Source organism: Pyxicephalus adspersus, chromosome 6 (assembly GCF_032062135.1).
Source record: "Pyxicephalus adspersus chromosome 6, UCB_Pads_2.0, whole genome shotgun sequence".
Taxonomy (NCBI): Eukaryota; Metazoa; Chordata; class Amphibia; order Anura; family Pyxicephalidae; genus Pyxicephalus; species Pyxicephalus adspersus.
This window is the reverse complement of record NC_092863.1, coordinates 65,140,387-65,162,930: the sequence shown is the minus strand read 5'-3', so window position 1 is coordinate 65,162,930 and position 22,544 is coordinate 65,140,387. Positions and strand designations below refer to the sequence as shown.

Here is a 22,544-nt window from a genome sequence, read left to right as displayed (position 1 = left end):
TTATAAAAGTACCCTACACAATTAAGGCCAGTTCATAACTGCATTTTCAGTACTGTAGATAAACCCAACACTTTACAAAAAATGTCTGGATCTTTGTCATATGAATTTTTCTCAGCACTGCATTTGTCTGGAGCTTTAGGGCCATCTAATCTAGTTGAATATTTGCATTGTATGTACTTTAGGATTTTAGTCTTAGAAAAATTAAATGCTAGCTTTTTCTCCTGTAGCTCCTGTTTAACCTCTAGGTGTCACTCTTACATAGAGATACAAGGAACACACACTAATATATATATATCTAAGTATTAAGCACTTGATAGATTGGGATTATCTGTTTACTGACAATTATCTTATATTGAACATATAATAGCTTTGGGTGCACTACAAATAAGATATTTGTAAAAATACATTTTTTCCCAACCTATACAAAAAAAAAAAAAAGGAAAAGAAACAAGCACACACACACCAACAAAAACAGATTAGTGGTTACTTGGCCTTTAAAGGCTTTATACATGTAAACTAACTTTAGAAGTGTACACACCAATACGGATGCACTGTTATTACCAGAAAATCATCACATTCAGTAAATTAAAGCATAACTAAATTGAAGTAAAAAAATGTATTATATTGCACAATACCAGTACCAGATGTTGTGGTTACCATAGGAATGGTTTTGGTTTTTGGTCTTGGGTCTAAAGTGTTTGTAGATAGAGTAGGGAAGGTTCAAAAGCAAGGTTGCTGAGTAACATTAGAGATATTTCCCTTCACTTACTACCCATGAAGTCAATGTTCTACAGTGAGGGGAATTACCATTCATCTTTTGCACTGGGCTAGGCAGTTTGGAATTACCCCCAGGATTTTTGTGATGAATAAAAACCAAGACATGAATAAGGGCTTTATCAAAAGGTCCAAACCTTCTCCTTCCTCTAGTCAAAACTACAATAAATTAAAAAAAACTCTTGAAGGGGGTTATATTATAAAGCATTGTGTTAAGTGTTTGCCCAGATACTTTCTTTTCTCCATGCTCAGTGTGTTACTCACAGACCTTTAAATCGGAGAGACCTGGAGCAGCAAAAGAAATAAACATGACAATACCAAATCATTTGTAATCGCAACAATTTTCTGGGAGAAGTGGTGCATTTTCCGACATGAATTTAAGGGTGTCAACATTTTTGGCCATCACTGTACATGTGACTCTGGAATTCACCTTCATCTACCTTATGGTTCGTATTGTATTGCTTTCATTCTGGAACATATTCAAAGTTTAAAAACCAAATAGTTTTAGCTTAAGTTGCAAATAGGCCTGGTATCTTCCTAATTACAGCTAAACCTATTCATATTTGCCCAAACCTAAACCACAACTAATGTAAAAACAACAGGCAAATATGGAAACTTGCATACAATTTCAATATTAGGAATAATTTAGTAGACACTGGATCTTCAGAAGTATTAATTTCAGCAGCCTGTAATTTTACTAAATGGCTTGGGTGTGGATTTGTTTCCATAGATAGATCTACCTCAGCCTAAGCCAATTTTATGAGACTATTGGGTATTTGGAACCTAGAATACATACATGAGAGACCAGTGATATTGGCAGATGATGTAAAATAGCTGAACGTGGCCAAACAGTGCACAAACTGTCAATTACATGGCTGGATTTTAAGTAAACTAAGTATAATGTAAAAAAGAAACCAATACATTTTAATAAAATGAAGTTTTATTACTTTATACAATAAAAACACACAACCACTTAGTATTTTTTACTTTGAGATGCCTTAACAGTTAAAGACTCAGAGGATTCAAGGTTTGCATAATGTATATTTCATAACAGTAGTACCAATTAGTTACAGTTTAGCAGCGCAATTGTACATTTTAAAAAAAAAAAAACATTGCATAGTATGCAGCAGTCTATGCTATAAAGTGCCATATAACCAAGGATCACAGCTACCTCACCTCAGTTTTAATGCATAAAGTTCATACCATGTGCATTCTGTTTTGTATAGACATCACACTATCTGAAGAAACCACAGTTTGTGTGCCTATATCCTTCAAAGCTCAGCTTGCAATAAAGCCAATATATAAATTACAAGTACCTATAAACCTACATATGTGAAAAATACAATTTCACTAAAAGCAGTGTGATGTCATGTGTGTGAATCAGTGCCTCAAAAACACAAATGTGGTATATAAGGTAACGTGTGATTGAGACATTTAGTGTCCTTTATTGTGCCTTAATGTATTCAAACATTTACATCTAAACTAATATGTAAACGGGGATTAAAATTTTACTTCAGGAATGTAGTGTTACCGCTTGCCTGATTATATAATGTAATGGTTTGCCCATATTAACCAGATTTCAACTATTTTTCTTCAATTTATGCCCAAAGAAGATCTGTTCCTACAGATTGAGCATCCATTCCAAGTACATTGCGGTCCCATGGGAGTAGAGGCCCAGGATGGCTTTAGTACTCATTCCCAAAATAAAATTCATCCCACGACACCCTTTATACATTCTGTTTTCACAATCCCCAAACTCTGATCTATTTTTATATATTATCATTTCCCTTTAAAAAAAAAAAAAAAAAACCTATTACATGTAACATTTCCTATCGTGTATTATTTTGTGCCCAGTGTTTTTGGTTGTATTGTACTACTGTAAAATAAAGCATGAAGGCTGGTTACACAACATAAAAAAACACATAAAATACAAGAAAAAAAAGTGAACAAGTGAACAACAAATAAATATACATATTTATTTAACCTTATACTCTATCAGTAATAGCCTGTTAAAGGTTTTTACTATGTACTCACCAAACTAGACTAGGTGTATTTGCAGGTGCTAGAACATCACCTTCAGCCATTTAAAATCAATCTACAGGCCTGTTTGAGCATATTTCTTATTTGTCAACTAGCAGTACCTCTATTCTAATACCTACAAGTCAGCAAAGCCTGGAGAGGTAGTGTATCAGTAGATGTGAAGGCTTAAGTCACCACAGAAGGAAGGAAAAGAAAGGACTTTAGGTCTGCTTTAAAACCAATTACCATGCAGGTTTATACTGTGGTGTATGGTGAGCAATGTGATTAGCACAACCACTGCATTTTAGGGACTACAAATAAAAAAAAAACTCTTAAATACGTTATGATTTGTTAAAAAGATGAATGCGTTTGCAAATATTAAAATAAGCCGACATTTCAGTGTAATCTAAAAGCTATACGATAGCCCTTTTCAATTGGTTGTTTTGAAAGTCTAACAAGTAAACCTGTCTGAGTCTACTGGTCAACAGGAAAAAGTCAATGGGACGACATTTAAAAGAAACAGACCAGTGCAAACAAAACGCTAACGATATCTGCTGAAATGCATCTGATAACTTATATTTCTTTATTACATTTCTTGGGAATAGTCCAGGTGCTTTGCAGTAATGACCTCCTCCAAACGAATGACCCCACCTCCCATTAAGGCAAAAGCAGGATACATGGTTCCGATACAGTCGACATCCCGCTCATAAAGGCATTTCATGGTGTCTGCGTCATAAAAGCCAACTTTTCCTTTATCATAGTCCAAGCACACCCCAATGCGGTTAGGAAGGGGTATGGTGCGTTCAGAATACACTGTTGAAACATTTGAGGCTTTTGGAATAACAAACTTCCTCATTCCTATAGTTGCCAAGGTGAAAGGCTGAGATGGATCAAAAGCAATTTCTTCACTGCCACTGTCATGGCCGCTGTCTTGATCATACCTGTAAAAGAATGTATTACAATATGTTAGCCAGAACACAATCACCTACAACTACATGGTTTGCTGGGAAGAGATCATATGGAGGAGCTTCACAGCTAGTATTAAAGGGGCTCAAAAATGCAGCAGATTCTATAGGATATAGATATATATTCAATCCTCTGCTCCATCATGCTAGCTAAAAATGTATCCATCTTCACAGAAATTGACAGCATACATACCTTGGGCTGCTGATGTCACGAGGATTATGCAGCCATTCTTGCAATTTTATGTCCGATGCAACTCCAACCTTGACCATGTAAGAATAGGGCTCAACAGAGAAGGCCCAGAAGTACTTGCCCTTAGTAATGCCAACATCAGCAATGATATAATCAAGGCACATATAACAGCCCACTTGTACTCGCTCTGCTCCAAGTAATAGGGGAAGGCCTGCCATGCTCTCCACAGTGTCCCTTCTGCCATTTAGTAAGAGGTGCTCTTTGTTGTATCCACACTTATCATCAAAAAGGAAACTAAATACTGGGGGGCAAAAAGAAAATATAAAATTATGAATTATGATATATAAATAAAAAACAACACTTATTACTACAGAAAGGCAGTTTAAATCATATTCAATATGCAAGTATTGGGCAATTTGATGTGCCTTTTTGCCAGCATTACATACAAGCTTTTAATAGGTCCCAACAGTTTATATATATTTTAAAGCCAGCAACAGTTTATCTTTCTTTGTTTGACTAGCACATACATTTTTCCTCCTAAATCCACCCTGCTATTTACATAGAATACAGGTAATTATCAGGCATCATTACAGTCAGGTCTATCCTAAAAGGGAAGGTCTAAGATTCAAGGCATGAATTTTTACAACAGTTACACAGAGAGCTATAAAAGAAAAAGACAAATGTCTAAGTTGTGGCAACAAGTGCTATAAAATTATAGGTTTAAATGGTATAAACATTGAAAGGGTTACATGGGCGTGAAAAACATTTAGGATTTATGGTATATAAACTATATTTAAATAATTACAATTTGTAAAATGCACTTCTTTAAAGCTATATTAGCTATGAGCAGGAAAATGAAAACACCTTATGATAATTAAGAATACTATGGCTTGTTCAAGGGAAAGTCTATTTAACCTATTCAACACCTTCCCAAAAAAGAGAAAAATAACTATTTTTTGTCTGCAATTTTCAAGTTAGGCATATGTAATGCTTTTGTCGATAAATGTTTATGTTACTTGAAGGAAGTGACGGCATTTAAGTTCTTAACAGACAGAAAACAATTGCAGCTTACCTGGTGCAGGTGGTGTTTTCAGAACTAGCTCCTTGCTGCAGGGACTGTACACAGACCCTTTGAGTCCCTGCACTCTGAAACAGTAGGAACTGTTCGGATCCAGATCAGAGAGGACTTTGCTGGTACTCGTTGTTTCCACTTCATTCCACATTGGATGTTCATTTTTGTCAAGTTTTCGGTATTCAAGAACATAACTGTCTGCAAGGCCTGAATCGTTAGGCTGGTTCCAGCAAATTTTAGCACCGTTATAGATCTTACTTTCTTTTTCATTAATTTCAGGCACTTCTACAGCTAAAGAGAGAAGGGAAAGAAATAGATATAGACTTTACCTACATTTTGGTGTTCTTGCTTTGCAATAAGAAAAATCATTAAACTCCCTACAGGAGAAAAAAAATGAATACTGTTTACTATTAGGGCACCATTTTATTATAGCCCTGACATGCTTCTTGATGTCTGAGTGGGTTGGATATCAGGAAACAAATTCTAGTACACATCTCCCACTGGAACCAGAAAATCATCTCCAATAATGTTGCCAAAGTTGTAAACAATCATTTTACCCAGGATTATACTATTCTGTCTTTATAAAATGTTAAATATCAAGAGCCATACAGTGCACAGTAAAACACAGCAGTGCATTTGTGCAGCTGGGTGCCATTAGAAATGAACGACAACCCAGTAAAGTAACACATAGAACCATGTAAGTAACAGTATAGAATCATGTGCTTTAATGTGACACACTAGCAGAAACAAGCCTTTAGTCCCTGAATAGTTCTACAGTGCTTCCAATGCCATCAGTCTATCTAAATGTGGAGCCTAATTGCAGAAAAAAAAATCCTCTGGCACTCAAAGCAAAGTTGTCAGTGAGGTGGAAAAAAATGGCTAGGTTTTCCCTTTACTACCAATCTTTCAGAATGTCAGCTTCCATCTGGGATATATAGTAGCCTACAGCTCGTCAAAAGTCGAAATTTTTGTATAAAAGTATTATATAAAAGGTCTGTGATACAAAGCTAAATATCTACAAGTCACAAAAGGCTTTTTTCTATTATGTATTTTTCATGCTGCACTTCAAAAACACAAAATGACAAAAAATGTATAAATAAAACATTTATACTGGATAAAAAAAAAATGTTAAGGAAAGAAAGGTAGAAAAAAAACTAATTAGGTTTGACTAATACTCATTTCAGACTTTAACCAAACCAATGCAGTTGGTAACTATTTTGTGCAGATTCATCACATTGTTCCTATACCAGACATGTCACTTCTAGCCATCTGGTTGTCTTTTGTCTTCTGGAGAAAAAAAACACACTGCAAAAACAAGGGCAATGTGTGCAAACACATTAACCTACAGTGGCATTTGTCGCTTCTGGACACATAGCAGAAGCTTACTATGTGCTTTGCAACCACAAGAGTGAAAGGGCCTAAAAAGAACTAAGAAACAACTATGTTTCTTTTTTTAATTAAAGAAAAATTATTAACACAGAACAGAACTTGGCCGTCAAAGTGTTAAGCTCAGCCTGTAGTTAACAAAGGCGACAACGGCAGCTATCCCAGGATATTCTGCAGAGCCACACTGTTTACTCACTGTTTGAGTCCCATTTTGTGTATCAGGGTCATTGTCACACTTGAAATAAAGAGCAGAACTAGTGAAAATGACAGCAATGTACTGCACATTACCACAGGAAAGGCTTCAGCCTTAAGTAATGCATCCCAGATGGTAGCCTCTACAGTTTTTACATTCCCTGGTAGAAAGTTTTTACCCCCATGCACTTGGTTTCATAGACTTGGTTGAATTTCTCATTACATTCTAAATAAAAACCAACCCCTACCCCAAGAAGAAAGTTTAACCCCCTAGCGGTAATCCCAAGTGTGACTCGGGGTGGATATTAATCCTGAGTCACACTCGGGTTAAGTTTAGAAGCCCCCCTTACCTTTCCCCCGCGATCCAGCAGCAATCTAATGGTCCCGCTGTGACGCCAGAACGTTTCTGAATTAGGTGGTGTGACGGGGGGGGGGATGGATTTAAAAGCAGATTAACACCCGGGGTCCCGCCCACATCGCTGCTCGCATCAGCAGTTAGATGCGAAGCACAATGCAGGACTTTTGCATTGTGCATCACATCTAACTGCTGATACGAGCAGCAATAGTAAATTCTGGGGGTGGTGCCAACAGGAAATCAACGTTGGCACCACCCCTGGAATTTACTATTGCTGCTCGCATCACCCGGAAGATGCGATGCAGAATGCAGAAGTCCTGCATTGTGCTTTGCATCTCCCTGGAGATGCGAGCAGCAGCAGAGTCGGTGGATGACAGGGGTGAGGCAGGGCGGAACATCCCCACTCGCATCACCCGGGAGGATGTGACATTTTCCTGGTGATGTGAGTTGTGATGTGTTCGGGGGGTGTGGCCTGGCGGGAAATTTAAAACGGTTATTACAGTAAAAAACACCACACAACATATAATCACCAAACATCATTGCCCAATGCCCCGATATACATTGTGCCCACTATTATCCGTAAACTTTTGACATTTGAGAAACTACATTGTTGTGGTCTAATAATTCATTAATTTTTTATTTATTATAATTTATGATTATAATATAATAAATATAATTATCATACCCGGGAGTTAATCCTAAGAATTACAGGCCCACAAAATAAACAAAAACTTCAATGCAAAAAAATTAGGATCACTTTTTGGGTGCAAAAACTGACAAAATTAGAACGTTAGGGGGGTTTAAAAAAAAACAAAAAACAAAAAAAACACAATATAAAGTGCCTCAAAATATATAGGTTTTGGAGAGTGTTACAAGTTTCAAGATAACACAGCAGTCGATTTCGTCCTTTGAAATAGCCCTAGCTCTAATTTTCATGTGCAAACAATAAATATTTACAAACAATATTCCATAGTTAGCAGACAAGGGAAATATACTTCAGTTTAGCCCTATGACATTTGAAAATTTAAAACATACCTTTGGAAAATGACAAGTCACTAAGCAAACTTTCTTCCCTGGAAACATCAACAAAATATTCTTCAAAGTTGGAATCGGCAACAGGGTTGAAATTTTTCAAGGATTCCGTTGCCTTTTGAATCCTGCAAAATGACAAAAAAGGTATTTGACTTGTACTTTAGATGGCATTAATGGAAAATTACAGATTCACACAACCTTCCCCTAGAACTTTTGTGACACAAACTTAGACAAAATAAACTAAATAATGATAAAAAGTACATGAAGATCCATCTAGCATATTTTTTACAGAACAAAATACACAATATACTAGAACCACTGCTTTGTGGGATACAAAAGTAGAATGTGTTTCTGCTATAATAAATTCATCTTAAAGCAGTTCATGCAATGTTATGAGTCCGAGAACAGAAATCCTTCCTAATCAGCAAGTAAAGCAGTAAGTTCCTGCCTAAATACAACCACAAATTGATCTTTCATATTTTAGTTGCTGCACAAACACTTATTACTACAAAATGGAAATCCGCCCTGCCTCCGGCTATAGGCAGAACGCACAAAAGCATTCAAAATGTCCACTTGATGGAATACCTTACTGCTTTGCTAAACACTGAATTTGAAAAATTTGAGAGAATATGGGAAGACTAGGATACTTACTTCTGACTGTCGATCTAAAAATTTGTACCTGGCTACCTTCTTGTTTGCTATGGCTTTACCCCCTTTCCCTCCATCCCCCATACTGTAACGTTTTATCCCCATTGTTCTGGCCACTGATTCTACAGATATTTCAGCATGGTATTGCTTATTCATGTTATTTTTTATTTTATACAAATACGAATATCTTCACCTATCACCTATGATCAATCTGTTCATTGCCACTACACTAAGTGAGCCCTCCCCTTTAAGTTATTTCTTTGTTACCTTTTATTCCCAATTGTATGTTCCTTGTTGATGTTATTTTGTTTCATCTTTTTAAACACAGAAAGTTTTGTTTAATGTTCAGCCACGATAAATTAATGATCTGTGGCTGCCATCTGGCATTATCATTGGTCTTGAATCCTATCAAATTTTGCAAGGTTGCAGTTATGTCTACATTGCAATTGGTACTAATATTGTAGGTGTAATGTTGCTTACACCTACAATAAAAAAACAGTAACCCCGAGCCACACTCAGGGTAGCCTAAAAACATAAAAATAAACCACTTACCTGGTCCCATCGCATCCTGCTCGTCCGTGCCCGTCCTTGGGCCACGTCCTCTTCTTCCGATCTTCTGTCAGCGAGTGCAGTGACGCTCCCGGGGGTTTCCTCGGTGACGATGGTGCGTGCAGGAGGCGCAGCGGGAAATTCTAATTATTTTGTATTGGATTCAATACAAAATAACTGTATTGAATCCAATNNNATATATATATATATATATATATATATATATATATATATATATATATATATATATATATATATTATATTACAGGTTTCTGTATTTTTCATATTCTGTGAGTTATGCCCAAGAATTATAGGCCTACAATGTAAAATAAATTTCCATGCAAAACAATGTACCGCTTTTTGCTTAAAAATACGGACAGAATTAGAATGCCGGGGGGGGTTCATAAACGAGTTGTGTCTGTGTGGGTACCTTGTATGCAGCTGTTTTGCAGTCTGAACAAAGCAGGAGTGATCAGTTTCTTTCAACACTTCTTGAGCATAGCCTACAAGACCACTATTCTCCAGAAGACCCTGGTATTCTTCCATTTGGTTCTGCAGCCTTTCCAGCCGAGCAGACTGCGATTCTTGAATAGATTTCAGCACAAAGTTTTTCTTTTCCTCCAAAATATTAAACAGCTTTTCAAAGTTGTAAGTGGCTTCTTCTAAAGCTCGATCTCCATTGCTCTGCGAAGGAAAAAAAACACAAACATTTGATACAATCAATTGAAATGACATGTTTCACTGAAAGGAAATGCCTGTTCTTGGTTTAGTAAACAAATTTAAAATGGTAGCCAAGAAGTCATTTCAGTCAAGTTTTTGCTGCAGAGCAAATGTGGAGACTAATTAGTCTGCCTGGACACAAGCAAAACATTCAGTACACTTGCTTTGTTTATTGAAGAGTATGTGTAAAACCAACAGTACTCATGCTAGCCTTTCAGTTTTCAGATATTTAAAGCAAGTTTTTCAAAGACAACAATCCTAAAGTGTACCTGTGCTTGGCCCTGTGTACATTTTTACATTCTAAACAAGCAGTTGGCTTTCAGTCTGCTTCTAACAGCTTACAAAACTTGAAGACTGACAAGTTGCAAAGTACTGTTGTACTGTACTGTACTGTACTGTACAAGTACTGTAGAAAGAAGGGGGAGATTAGCCAGTTTTCAGTGGTGCTGTTGAAACTTTGAAGGTAAACTTTAAGCAGAGTTTCTGATTGCTTCTAAATACTTTAGGATGTCCGGTTTGAACACAGTTCACAGGTTCACTTTAAAACGTTTTGGATATAACAAAGAAGGATTAAACTGTCTTGTGTTTTGTCATGTGTTCCTACTGAGGAGATTTCCCATCACTTCCCATCGAGTAGTGATAAGAAAAATTTTACCTCTAAAGACAGACACAGTTTTAGAAACAAAGCAAAAGGGTCAAAACTTCTGACAATGCTATTTTTTGTTATTCACATCTTTCTGTCACAGTTATGGCTGCAACTCATCCCTCCCACACCCTCCTGTTTCGCCAGTATGGCAGGCATAAGGACATAAAGTCAATTCAAAAGACAAATGTTAAACTTAAACAAGTGTGCAGCGTTAGCCTGTGTAAATCTTTGGCTGTCATCATGTAGGGACTTTTGGCCATGGTTTTAGGATACATATATTGCTCACTTACCTCTGTGCGCTTTATCAAGATTTGCAGCTCAGAAATTTGGGTCTTAACTTGGCTTTCTTTGCTGATAAGGTAGCTGATACCTTTTGTAAGTTTTTCCTATTCATAAAAAAAAAAAAAAAAACAGGTAGCACAAAGTGAAAAAAAATCTGGACCACTTAAGGCATGGTTGTTTTAAAAGACAAGGACAAACATTGAATAAACATGTTATTGCTTCTTTTTATTGGTTATAGTTGGTTAAGCTTTAGTGCATTTAGAGTTTTTCTGTATAACATTAAAAGTATATTCCTGTAAAATGTCTCATCTTCTCGAGATTAGCATTTTCACAACTACAGTAATCTTAAACCTAAAATTAACAACTACATTATATATAGGTATCCTATTCAAACTGACCATTTCTACTCCATCCACTTTGTCATAGCGGACCTAAATAATGAGCTAGAATATAGGAGGAATAAACAAAAAGCAGAAAAGTAAAACTAACTGAATATTTCTTTGTACTTGCTACATTCTAATTCAGTCAGAACTCAAAAATTAATGCAGCTGTATGGCTGTATTTATAGCACTCACCATGTTACAATTCACGCAACCTTTTATTTCCAGAGCAACGCAGACTTACCTTCAACGTTTTATATGCATTACTCATTGTTGTCACCCTGTGGTTGGCATGGGCACCTGCAAGTTTACACAAGTGGCACACTGGCCTCCTGCAGATCTCACAGTACATGTTCACCTTTTCTGTTTCATGTTCTGGACACATAAGCACCTGTAAACAGATAAACGTATCATTAAACAAGATCGCCAGTGATTCAAAAATGTTGTTATTCTATTTGTATGGGAACAAAAACTCTGGTCTAAGAACAAAAAACTAAGCAAAAAAAACTACCAATTATAGAGTATAAATAAACAAACAGCAAGTAGGGGAATCTGGTTGGAGCAGATATAGTCAAGTGACTAGTCTCCTCCAATCACTAACTTCATCTTGCAGTATTAAGTATAAAGGGCCCTGACAGATACCACAAGGCTTACACTGCAGCATCACAATTTAAAAATGTGACAAAAAATGTGGAGTAACAATGCAGTGTTAACCAGATAGTGATATTGATTCACGGCTATAAATGGCCTCAATGTTGCAGAAAAACAACAGTGCTCATCTTTGACAACAAAAGCTACACATGGGGCATGGTTTTGCTAGGACTCTGGAGCAGAAGCAGGTAAGATACGAGACAACCTCCAGAGGATAACCTGCTTTAGTTTGTGAATTACTGTATAAAATAGGAACACAACATTACAGAACATAATAAAAAGTATACTTATTATTTTCTCATTAACAAGTGATAGGCGGTAGAAAACTCAATTCTCAGATTATAAGGAACAAACACAAACCTAACTGGGAACTCTTTACACTGCCCAGGGCCTTGACTCTATATATAGCTATCAAATATTTTTGGCAAATTTTAAGAGTTAACACCTAAAAATAAGCAAGTCCCCCTTTCTTGATTAAAACGTATTCCGTCTTCTGTCAGTAATGAAGATTGGGTGTACAAACAAGTCTATGAGTTCAAGAACAAAATGACATGAGGGAGGAAGGGAGTATTCATGCCAAAAGTTATTTCAGTTTTTCTTTGCTCCTCCAAATGACAACATTCCCGTGCATTGATAAAAACTTAAGTTAAACAAGGCTGCAACCCTCTCCTTAACCTTACGGCACTACTTTTGTTTTGGCTAGAGTAGTAGAGTAGTAGAGGGATGGAATCCCCATCATGTTTTATTGCTGTCTATACCCTTAGCCACAGTCATGGTTTCTAATTTCTCCCAATGACCAACGTCACTGGAAATCTTCCAACTGGTACACTTGTCCAGATTACCAACATTTGTAAGAGGATTCTATAACTTCGGTCTACAGTACAGGAAGTGAAGGTAAACCTCCCTAATGAAGTAGATGACGAGCTAAAACCGACACTGATATTAACAACCTTCTATCCAAAATGAATAAAATTTGTGGCTTCAGCCAATAAAGGGTACTACTTCAATGTTAAACAATATGAACAATTTTGGAGTACAAAAAGGAAAAAACAAAAGTAAGCCTGTGACCCTACTTAGTCCCTAAATTAGTATTAGGCTGAGTTATCAATCGGAAATGTCCTCTGATGCCCATGTTTGTGAGTGTAAGAAGGCCATCATTCACACACTGTGGTACATTAACTGGTGCATGCAGAGCTAGTCTGTGCACAATAAACATCCTGCATTTATATATTTTTTATTACAATTGAGGTATATAAGGAGGACACCATGTATACACAGAAGGCAACATCTCAAGGCATAGCTAAACCAACCAATTTATCGGGTTATCAGAGCAGTTGCACTGAAAGTCATGCCTTATTAACTATCATAGCTGCCAGCCCTGGCTTTTAGCTGAACATTAAAGCCTTCAAAACTATGCAACTACAAAATGTATACAGAAGCTAGGATGACATTTTCCATGGCTGTAAAGGAGTTCATTTACAGAGTTTAACCATATGGTTAAAATGTATAACTCAACTATACCCGGCCCACACGATATGCCATTAATATATTACAGACTTCGTACAATGCATGCTACTCGTTAGATAGGAGTAAGTAAAAATACTAATCTTGCAGAACAAATAATAAAACCTCAAACCCATGAAATTTTCTAGCTAGCTGTAATAAAGATTACAGCAGAGGGCTAAATATGAATGATCCCTTACAGCTATATTAAATCCATCTACCTAATACTACTGTTCTGTATTGAAGGCATGATTAACAACTTTTCAACATGGCAAAGACATTGTCCAGAAAACAATTAAACTTGATTTCCACAAACCATGGTGGTCACCATACCTAAACTATAGATATACAACTTTCACTTAACTGATCTATTAGATATTTCAGTTGTTTTAAAGTGATTTGATAATACACTTCTGTCTCCTATGTCATCTAGTCATTGTGAAACCAATATATGGTTCAGAACAGCCATACCGTCATTTATTTCTGAAGAAAATGGAAAGGGTTCTAAACTTAGCAATATTCATCTGCAGCATAGGAGACAAGCATTTACAGTGTGTTCTTAACATAAGCAGAAACCGTGTAAATCTTGTCTAACAGCTTGCTATAACATATAACCTGTTTCTTACCATACAGAAGACAGAACCAGGCCCATTAATAGTTGAAGAATCAAACCTGTGAATAAAAACATTTAATTTCTTTGTTCTAAGCCATGTCAGGCAGATCTCATGCACCAGCACCAAACTTTCAGGGTGCTGAATGTACCTTAAAAACAGATAGATTCATTGCTGTGTATGGGGGTAAGTGTAATTACACAGCCAGAAGCTCCATTTTCCTTGCAGATATAAGAAATCTATTTGCTCCCATGTGCCAGTGTAACAAACATGGATTAATAAACTGCGTAACAAGTAACAACCAAGACACATTCAATTTTTAGCAAAGTAGAACAAAATGAAGGTCTGTCAAAAGCAAATCTAAACTTTTCCCATAGTGGTAACTTACTGATACAAACTTAAGTCTTGTAGTTTGTACTATTTCTAATGAAAAAGTGCACTCTTCAATATATTTAACACACACAGATGGTTTTTCTGTGAGAAAGGGAGAAACATAATAGCCTAGCAACTGGAAATGACCTCATGAAGGAATCAGATCATCATATACAAATTACTCAAAATCACAAAGTGGCACATGGGAATATTACATGAACCCTTCACCCCTTACATAATACATTATTGCATGCAATTTTTTTCAGCTTAAATTCTGTAACTAGCAAATATACTCCATGCAAAAAGGAGACTGGGCACTTGAACTTTATCTCTAGGGGGAAACCACATAAGCACAATTGAGGCCATAGGTAATTCTTTTAAAATGTTTGTAAACTAAACTGCTAAATTAAACCATTGACCAAATTTAAATTACCCTGTTTCCCTGATTATATGGCACTGTCTTATATTTTTTGAAATGGCAAAATATGCCCTAGGTCTTATTTTCAGGGGGATGTCTTTTTTTTCCATGAAGACTACAGTACACATTTATTGTTGAAAATCACTCATGTGCCATTGATTGCTGGAGAAAACCTTTAATAGCTGCAAACTAGTATGAGAATGTAAAGACTATCATCTTTTTGTTTCTATACAAATGTTTTATTCTGTTTTTATCTAAAGTGCCTTTATATCCTTTACCATCACACTAAGTGCAATTCTATAACTGAAATGCACACATACACAGTATTTGGGCACACTTTATTAAAATGTGCTGATGCAAAGTATACCCAAAGGAAAGATTTAGATTTAGATAAAGGTGGATGGTAAAAAAAATCCAGCCTGCATGTGGCCCTTGAAGGAGCCCTGTATTACAAGAGATGTAATACAAGTCAGTGAAGCAGCATTGTACAATCATGTGTAATTCAGAGATTAGTATTTGCTTCCCACAAGCATTCCTCAGTGTCTTGTCTTCCACTGATGTCACACTTACATTACTGGCTCACACTTCTAAATTTAAACATTAGGAGCCAGCACATGTGTAGTGATTGCATGAAAACTCAGTTGGGACATAGACAACTATGTGGTTTAGCCACCGAAAATTTATATCACTGCCAAATGAAAAATCTGAAGTACATTAGTGTTCTTATCAGGTTTATAATTCTTCTTTCTGTCTATGGCTCTGTCACGTGGCAAAGAGTTCTGAGCCAAAAAGCTTAGCAGTAAAGGCATCAATGTCTAACTGCAACAGAGATTTCTGCCCTTTCACTGGCTAGTATTATTAATAAATGCACACTATGAAAAAGAAAGCAACAACAAACAACTGACCCCTCTGCAATCCTAAGTGCAGCCTTTAAATTTAAATGAAAACTTGTTTGTTATGTTTCCAAGCAACATGGTTGTCAAAAATTACACACAGCCGTTGCAGAATGCAAGCTGTCTGAGCGTTGTGCGCCTCATCACCTTTCATCCACATTCCCATCTCCCTGCTGTTCTAAGCAAGCTGGACTCTAATAAAAGCAGAATATCTTCACCAATATATTTGTTGTGTAGGGAAAATATTGAATACTGCACCACATTCTGAATACTTTTATGCTTTTAGGTACTAAAGTCCTGGAACCCCCACAGGGCTCCTATGATTTTTTCAGCTTAAGATATTAATAAGTAGAGCCTTCTGATTGTATCGTATTCTCAGTGATACAACTGGTAAACAATTTGTATGGGACACAGTAACCCAGTGTTTTCCCCATCATTGGTTGGGAAAACATTTGTAGACAAGTGGGAGCCCTGCGTTTTGACCCAACTCTTCAATAACCACCCAGGTTACTGAAAATTGCCAAATGATGCACCCAGCCAAAAGGGGCTAGGGATATCACTGTAAAAGGCATATTATGAAATAGTATTTAGGCAATTGGGTACACTTTATCTAGAAAAAAGTCCTATTTCTTCGGCCTCACCATTATATGACCTTGCACAGCAATCAGAGCAAAAGTCTATGGTTTCACCTAACTTACAATATGAACGTTATTCAGAAAAAGATAAATACGGGTTGCATTCCTCCCACTGGCCAGAAATGAAGGAGGCATTCTTCCCATGCCAATGTACAGAGGGCAGTGAATATTTTTAAAGTCAGGGCTTCCCTAGGAGAAGGTTATTTAAGGGTTTCCCATATTTTAGAAATGTTGAGAAAAGCTGCTTTAGGCATTCAATTCCACTTTTAACTCCCCTGCAAAAAATATCATTAAGACTTACAGCTTAAAAATAAACACCCATTCCCGAAAGCTTGTCTGCTTCTAGATATTCAGGTCGATGGTGCCAAATGCAAATCTTCCAAAACACTTGGGTAAACAGACTTCATAAAAATTATGAGGAACAGGGCACTCACCTTTGGTCGGAAGTTTGTTGTAGGTCCAACATATTCATGCTGAGCTTTTACAGTTCCCCAAGGATGGTGAATTTTGAAGCACTCATTGCAATAGCTAGCACTGCAATCCAGGCAGCTTTTAGTGGACTCTTGAACCGGAGGTTTACAAAGATCACACATGATGGCAGTGGCAGCACGTGCAGCCTGTCTATAGCGTTCTACAATAGTTTCCAAGGTGAAGTTCCTAAAGAGCCCATTAATTCCACGCTCTCCGAGGTCCACATCATGTAAACAACCAGGGCAAGATAGAGATGTGATCCGGGGGGTCAGTGTCAGTGAATTACGTTTAGAACCTATGGGACAAAAGAACAAATTACTTTCAGAAGTGGAAAATCTGATTTTTTCCTAAGGTGTAAATAAGCCGAAAGTGGACTTGTACTGTACACAAATTAATCATACATTTTTATTTCAGTCTAATAAATAATTGTTAGTCCCTTCTAAAGTCCAACTCAAGGGAAATGTTTTCCCCTTTAAGCAGTACCTAATCTATCCCAATCAAAACCAAATTTTATTACAAGTGGGCTTTGATTTACAATTTGCTCTTTTGAAACAAAAACAATTTCTATACTGGATAAGGACATTATATATTCTCTAGCATGCTAGTATACCATTTGCTTCTAAAGTAAAACAGGCATATGCAGCAAAAAAGCAAACAGCCTACCAGGTCAATTCTTAAGCAGAAAAACCAATATCTAACATTTTATCATTCATATATATTTGCTGTGACTGGATAGTAAAACCAGCATAAAGAATATGGCACTTCTCAAACCAACCAGAGTTGCAGTGTATTGAGTGGTTTGCAACACTGAAAGACTGATCAGCTGCCAGACGTCATCAGCATGCATCTGGTACCAATATGGCAAAGCAAGATTGTCTCAGACACCAAACACCGCTATTCATCCACTGCATCAAAAAAGCACTAAATGGCCACCAGCCTAGGAGGGCAATTCTTCTGTCCAATAGAAGGATGCATGTACTTCAAATTGGCTACCAATGTAAGGAGTAGTACTATGATAATTTCTGCTAGTTACACATTTCAGACTAGTAAAGGCTTTTCTGTACAATACATAGCTCCGATACGCTGTGCTATGTCTATTTTCACCGCAGAAATACATGTGATGCAAAAAATAATTTTCAAAAATTCAAGATTTGACTTGTCTGAGTGTTGCTTGTGAAATAGTATCTTGTGAGAATAGGCATTGTAGCACAGAAGAAATTGTATACATTAAATATATTTAAGAAGTTTAAAATCCTAAACTCAGATTTTGTAAAGGAGACTTCCACTCAGTTCCTGTCCGACACCAGCACAAAAAAAATAGCAAGAGTAGTTGGATCAAAGGGTGCAAAAAATAAAACGTTCCAAAACTCTCTCTCCTTAAAAGTGTTCGGTCCATGTCCTTGGTACAGAAATGCACTTACTCCGGCAAAAGTTAAGGAAATCCCTGAGACAGCAACTAAATTTTGACAGAGGCTTTAATTTTCCCCTGCTCGATCAAAAACAAGTTTTGGCTTCACCTGACATTCAACCATGACCATGATCCAGGCCGCTATTCTAGCTGTGACCCCTGCCTGCTCCAGCCTAAATGAGCTCTCCATCCTTATGGATTCTCTCTACCCTGAGTGACCTCCACAATTGTAGCAAAGGATACACCCCCACATTTTTGAACATAACACACATTATTCGCACTAACTACCTGTGGGCATTCTCATGCTCACTCAAAAAGGTCACAGGTATGCCAGGACCTTGTGAACTGGTAAAGAGTCTTTTGGATGCTGACCCAGTTCACTAGCTGCAAATCTGAGTACATTTAAGTAAATAGATGGTACATTATGTCACGGATGGTTACATAAATGTGCAATTTCGCTGAAAAGTTTTGAACTTCTGGTCTAGTGCACCAAATCATTGTGCTGCAAATAAGTGATGACCTTGGCATTTCACACACAAGCACAGAACAGCACATTAAAATGTATCTTATGTATTACTAAGAAGCTTTACATTTGTAAAGGAAGCAAACAATAAGAAGCTTACAACAGCCTCTATACAGGACTCTATAGTCCCGAATTTACCCATGGAAGAAACTTCACACACAGAAAATACACGCTACACACAGACTATATATATTACACATACAGAAATTTATAAAAGACCATTTAATATAAAACACAAGTTGCCCATTATAAAAGAGAACAGTTGAAAAACTTTTTTACACATTAAACAAATAAAACCCTGGTGGTATCATGGATCCTTTTGAACACTGGGACATATTTTTTTAAAATGTATAAATTAAAAAAAAAAAAAAAAAAAAAAAAACTTTGGTGTTTCAACCCAATGCTTGGCACACAGAGTAAAACTTTCTTTAAAAGTTGACAATTTCCACATAACAATAAAACGCATATGTTTTTGTAAAATTTCAAACTTGCTGGGCCTTTCAGTATTCGTACTAGATTCATGTTTCAAATAAACGTCCCCCCCCCCCAAGAAAACTAAACATTCTCTGTTACAAAGCCAAGTTTTCTGCTTCCCCTGGAGAAAACCTGAAACAAAGACTTTCTGAGGAGTGGTCAGACACAGCGAGTAAGAAATACAGATATTTCAGACAACAGTAGATGGCCATGTTGTAATATAATTGACGTGCAAATATAGACACTTGTGTATGTCTGTTTATCAGTGGTGCTAGAACATCTTTTATAGATAGGCAACTTGTACTTTACATGATCAAACTTAGCACATGAAATCAATGGCATTCAGGAAATTAAAATGCATGCAAACTACAAAAAAAGTGATGTACATACATGTTGACACCAACTACATCAAAGCAAGATATTTTCATTCTGTTGGAAGTCATTTGATGAGCTATGAAATGATGGTACATTAAACACATGAATAGGCACTGACTCAAAAGGGTTAAATATTAGGTTAAATGAAGGATTACCTAAATTAGCATTTTAAAAAGCATCACATACATAACATGTTATGTTAATGCATGGAAATGTGGATCACCCCATTGAATACTAACCATACAAGAACTAGCCTGAAGGTCTATTAAACAATAGAATACTGAAGGGATCTCTTGAAATGCGCACAGAGATTGTTTGGGGAATCCCAGGGAAACTTTAAAATAAAAGAATGTAAAGAACTGTTGCTTAACAGACAGCCTCACCTATCCAGATTTTATTCAAATGCAGTCAGTTGAGCTTTAATTTGTCTGCCAATTACTAGAAAACTCCTATACAACAATTCTCAGCTAGATCACTTTTGGAATTCAGTGCAGACTGTTTAAATCAGACTGCATGGTGAAAGGAGAACTATAGGCTTGAGATTTCATCAAACTCAAGTTCATGGGACACAAGAAGCCCTATGATTTTTTAGTAGTAAATATAGGATGTGCATGAAGACCTCATCTGACCTAGAAACCAATGCCAGAGGTGTCTGGAGTGCTCCCTCCCCATGTACATAAACATGCAAGTGGGGTAATCTAATAATCTGAAAGAACATCTTGGGACAGTTAGAATATACCTGTACAACATATATCATAATTTTGCCCTCGATGAGATATATAACCCATACGTAGACATGTCAAGAATAAACTGTTAGCAGAGAAGCAACATGCACTTGAAACAGAGCTTGTTCATCATGCAGAGTTCAAAATCCATTTTTATGACAATATGTTGCACACAGAACTGTGTTTTAATGGGAAGGAACATAATGAGCAAGCATATGGGTAATGCTTTTTTGTAACTGGAATGACAACCATTCATTGGCGACATCCTGTGAAAACACAAGCCTACCATTCAAACATATACTTACCCAATAACTAACATTTATTTGGTGACAACTAAACCATCTTTTGCAATTTTTTTTTGTTTTTTGTTTTTTTAGTATTCCTGTATAGTTTGGCCTAAAAATACTCCAGCAGCTCTAGCCTGTCTTTTAGACTTCATGGGGCAATTTATTGGAAGATAAAGCCACACACAGAAATAGCAAAATCATAGGGAGAAAAAAAAAAAATAGACTAACCAGTCATGTTAAAGGATGATGTCTGAATCATCCTTTCTGACTAAAATCACTGCACCGCTTTTACAAACCAAATAAATTACAACACAATTATAAAAATATCAGAGAGAACTTTTAATCCATATTACAGAAACAAAGAATCTGTCTGGTGTTTCAATACAAGTCTAAAATGGTGTGGTCATAATTACATACAATAACTATTCATACAAACAGACACTGAAGTGCCATTCATAGGTTGTGCGTCTTCGCACATTAAAATACTTTATGCTACATTTTGTAGCAAAGTGCCAAACATGCAGCAACAAATGCCGTTTTGGAATTACATCAGTGTGCGGTCATTCATTAACACTTTCATATGAATGAAGGTACACTGAAAAGAGCAACACTGCATCACAGTTGTCAAGAGGCAACGTCAAAATAAAATGTTGGGCTTCCTAGTGGGCACTACCAACAAATATTGTGATGCTGGCAGATGATTCATAATATCATAACATGTTTTACTTCTCCAACAGAATGAAATTTAGAAAAAGAATAAAGCCAATACACACTGAAGCACACAGCCTATAACATCTACATATAAAGAATGAATCACCTCTGCTTCTTATTACAAATGAGCTCCGATGGGTGGCTGCAAAAAAATTAATGTTTATAAGGTAACCAGCATTGACTTACAATGTAAAGGACAAACACTAAAAGCAAGCCAATTGTTAACCAAATGTACTGTAATTCTGTATGAAAGCAGAAGAGCGGTAGAAGCCTGGCTCACAATAACAGCCAAAATGTTTACCTTTGTATTTCAACTTCAAGGGACTAAATGAAATGCATTTGCTTCCAATGTTTATTACACAACGCCTGAGAAAATATGTAACAAAGTAATCTGTTGCCTTTCCTGGTTTGACCCTTCCCCTTCAAAGAACATAACTATTAGGGGTGCATGGAATAATATTCTTTCCCCATCCATTTTGGATCCATCTTAACTTAATCCCTGTCTTTAATTTGCTACCTTGTCTACACCACTCCTAGAGCGGGTGGGTGTATGGTGAAGGTGGCAGCAGCTGGTAACAAGTACACTGCAAGCATGCTCTGTAAGGAGAAGTCTGCTGGCTTGGCATCCCAGAATGGATGCATATTACATGCGCAGGAAACTCTCCATAACGTTACAGCGGTAGAACTTTGGTAAAGAGTATGGTGGCTTTACTACCATACACATGCACACCTCTGGTAGAAATCCGTATTAAAAACCACCCACCTGATCTGAGAATTCTGTCAAGTCTTTCCACACTAGGTGACTGTATCCGAACCCGAGGACTTCCTGGTGTTGAAGCTTCTGAACTGGCATCAGTGGAATCTTCCATAGTCAGGAAGAGAAGTTCCTTCACACACTTGTGGCATATGCTGTGCTGACATGGTAAAATCAAGGGATGTGTGTACAGCTCTTTACAGGAAGGACATATCAGCTCTTTCTCAATATTTTTAATCACAGCCTGGAAAAAAAACAAAAAAAACAAAACAAAATTATTTAAAATACTTAAGGGAAAAACATTGGCCTTTTTATACATCGTGGTACCTGGAGTTTCGTGACTACAATCAGGATGTATTTGTTTGTATTTGTAGCATATTTTATATAACATTGCAAATGTTCATATGGTACTTAAGCCTCAAATCTCCGAATGTACAGAGCAATGTTCAACATTTTCTTTAACAAAGTCCTATGAAACGTAAAATGAAAGGGAGCTCACAGCATATGTGCATCCTATAAAGTT

At 36.7% G+C, this 22,544-nt stretch overlaps 1 protein-coding gene across 4 annotated transcripts in view; it reads right to left on the bottom strand.

Moving 5' to 3' along the window:
* Positions 1-1,696: 1,696 nt before the first annotated feature.
* Positions 1,697-22,544, bottom strand: part of TRIM36 (tripartite motif containing 36) — a 46,101-nt gene continuing 25,253 nt past the window's right edge. For 3 of the 4 annotated variants that reach the window (XM_072416075.1, XM_072416073.1, XM_072416076.1), the window contains exons 2-11: positions 22,031-22,265; positions 21,374-21,409; positions 16,728-17,059; positions 11,455-11,601; positions 10,839-10,934; positions 9,613-9,866; positions 7,989-8,110; positions 5,021-5,311; positions 3,952-4,249; positions 1,697-3,734 (exon numbers count right to left, since the gene is read on the bottom strand). In XM_072416075.1, the coding sequence (XP_072272176.1) occupies positions 3,380-3,734; positions 3,952-4,249; positions 5,021-5,311; positions 7,989-8,110; positions 9,613-9,866; positions 10,839-10,934; positions 11,455-11,601; positions 16,728-17,059; positions 21,374-21,409; positions 22,031-22,265 (2,166 nt within the window). In that variant the 3' untranslated portion in view covers positions 1,697-3,379. The remainder of the gene's footprint in view (positions 3,735-3,951; positions 4,250-5,020; positions 5,312-7,988; positions 8,111-9,612; positions 9,867-10,838; positions 10,935-11,454; positions 11,602-16,727; positions 17,060-21,373; positions 21,410-22,030; positions 22,266-22,544) is intronic. The other variant, XM_072416074.1, reaches the window with a different exon arrangement.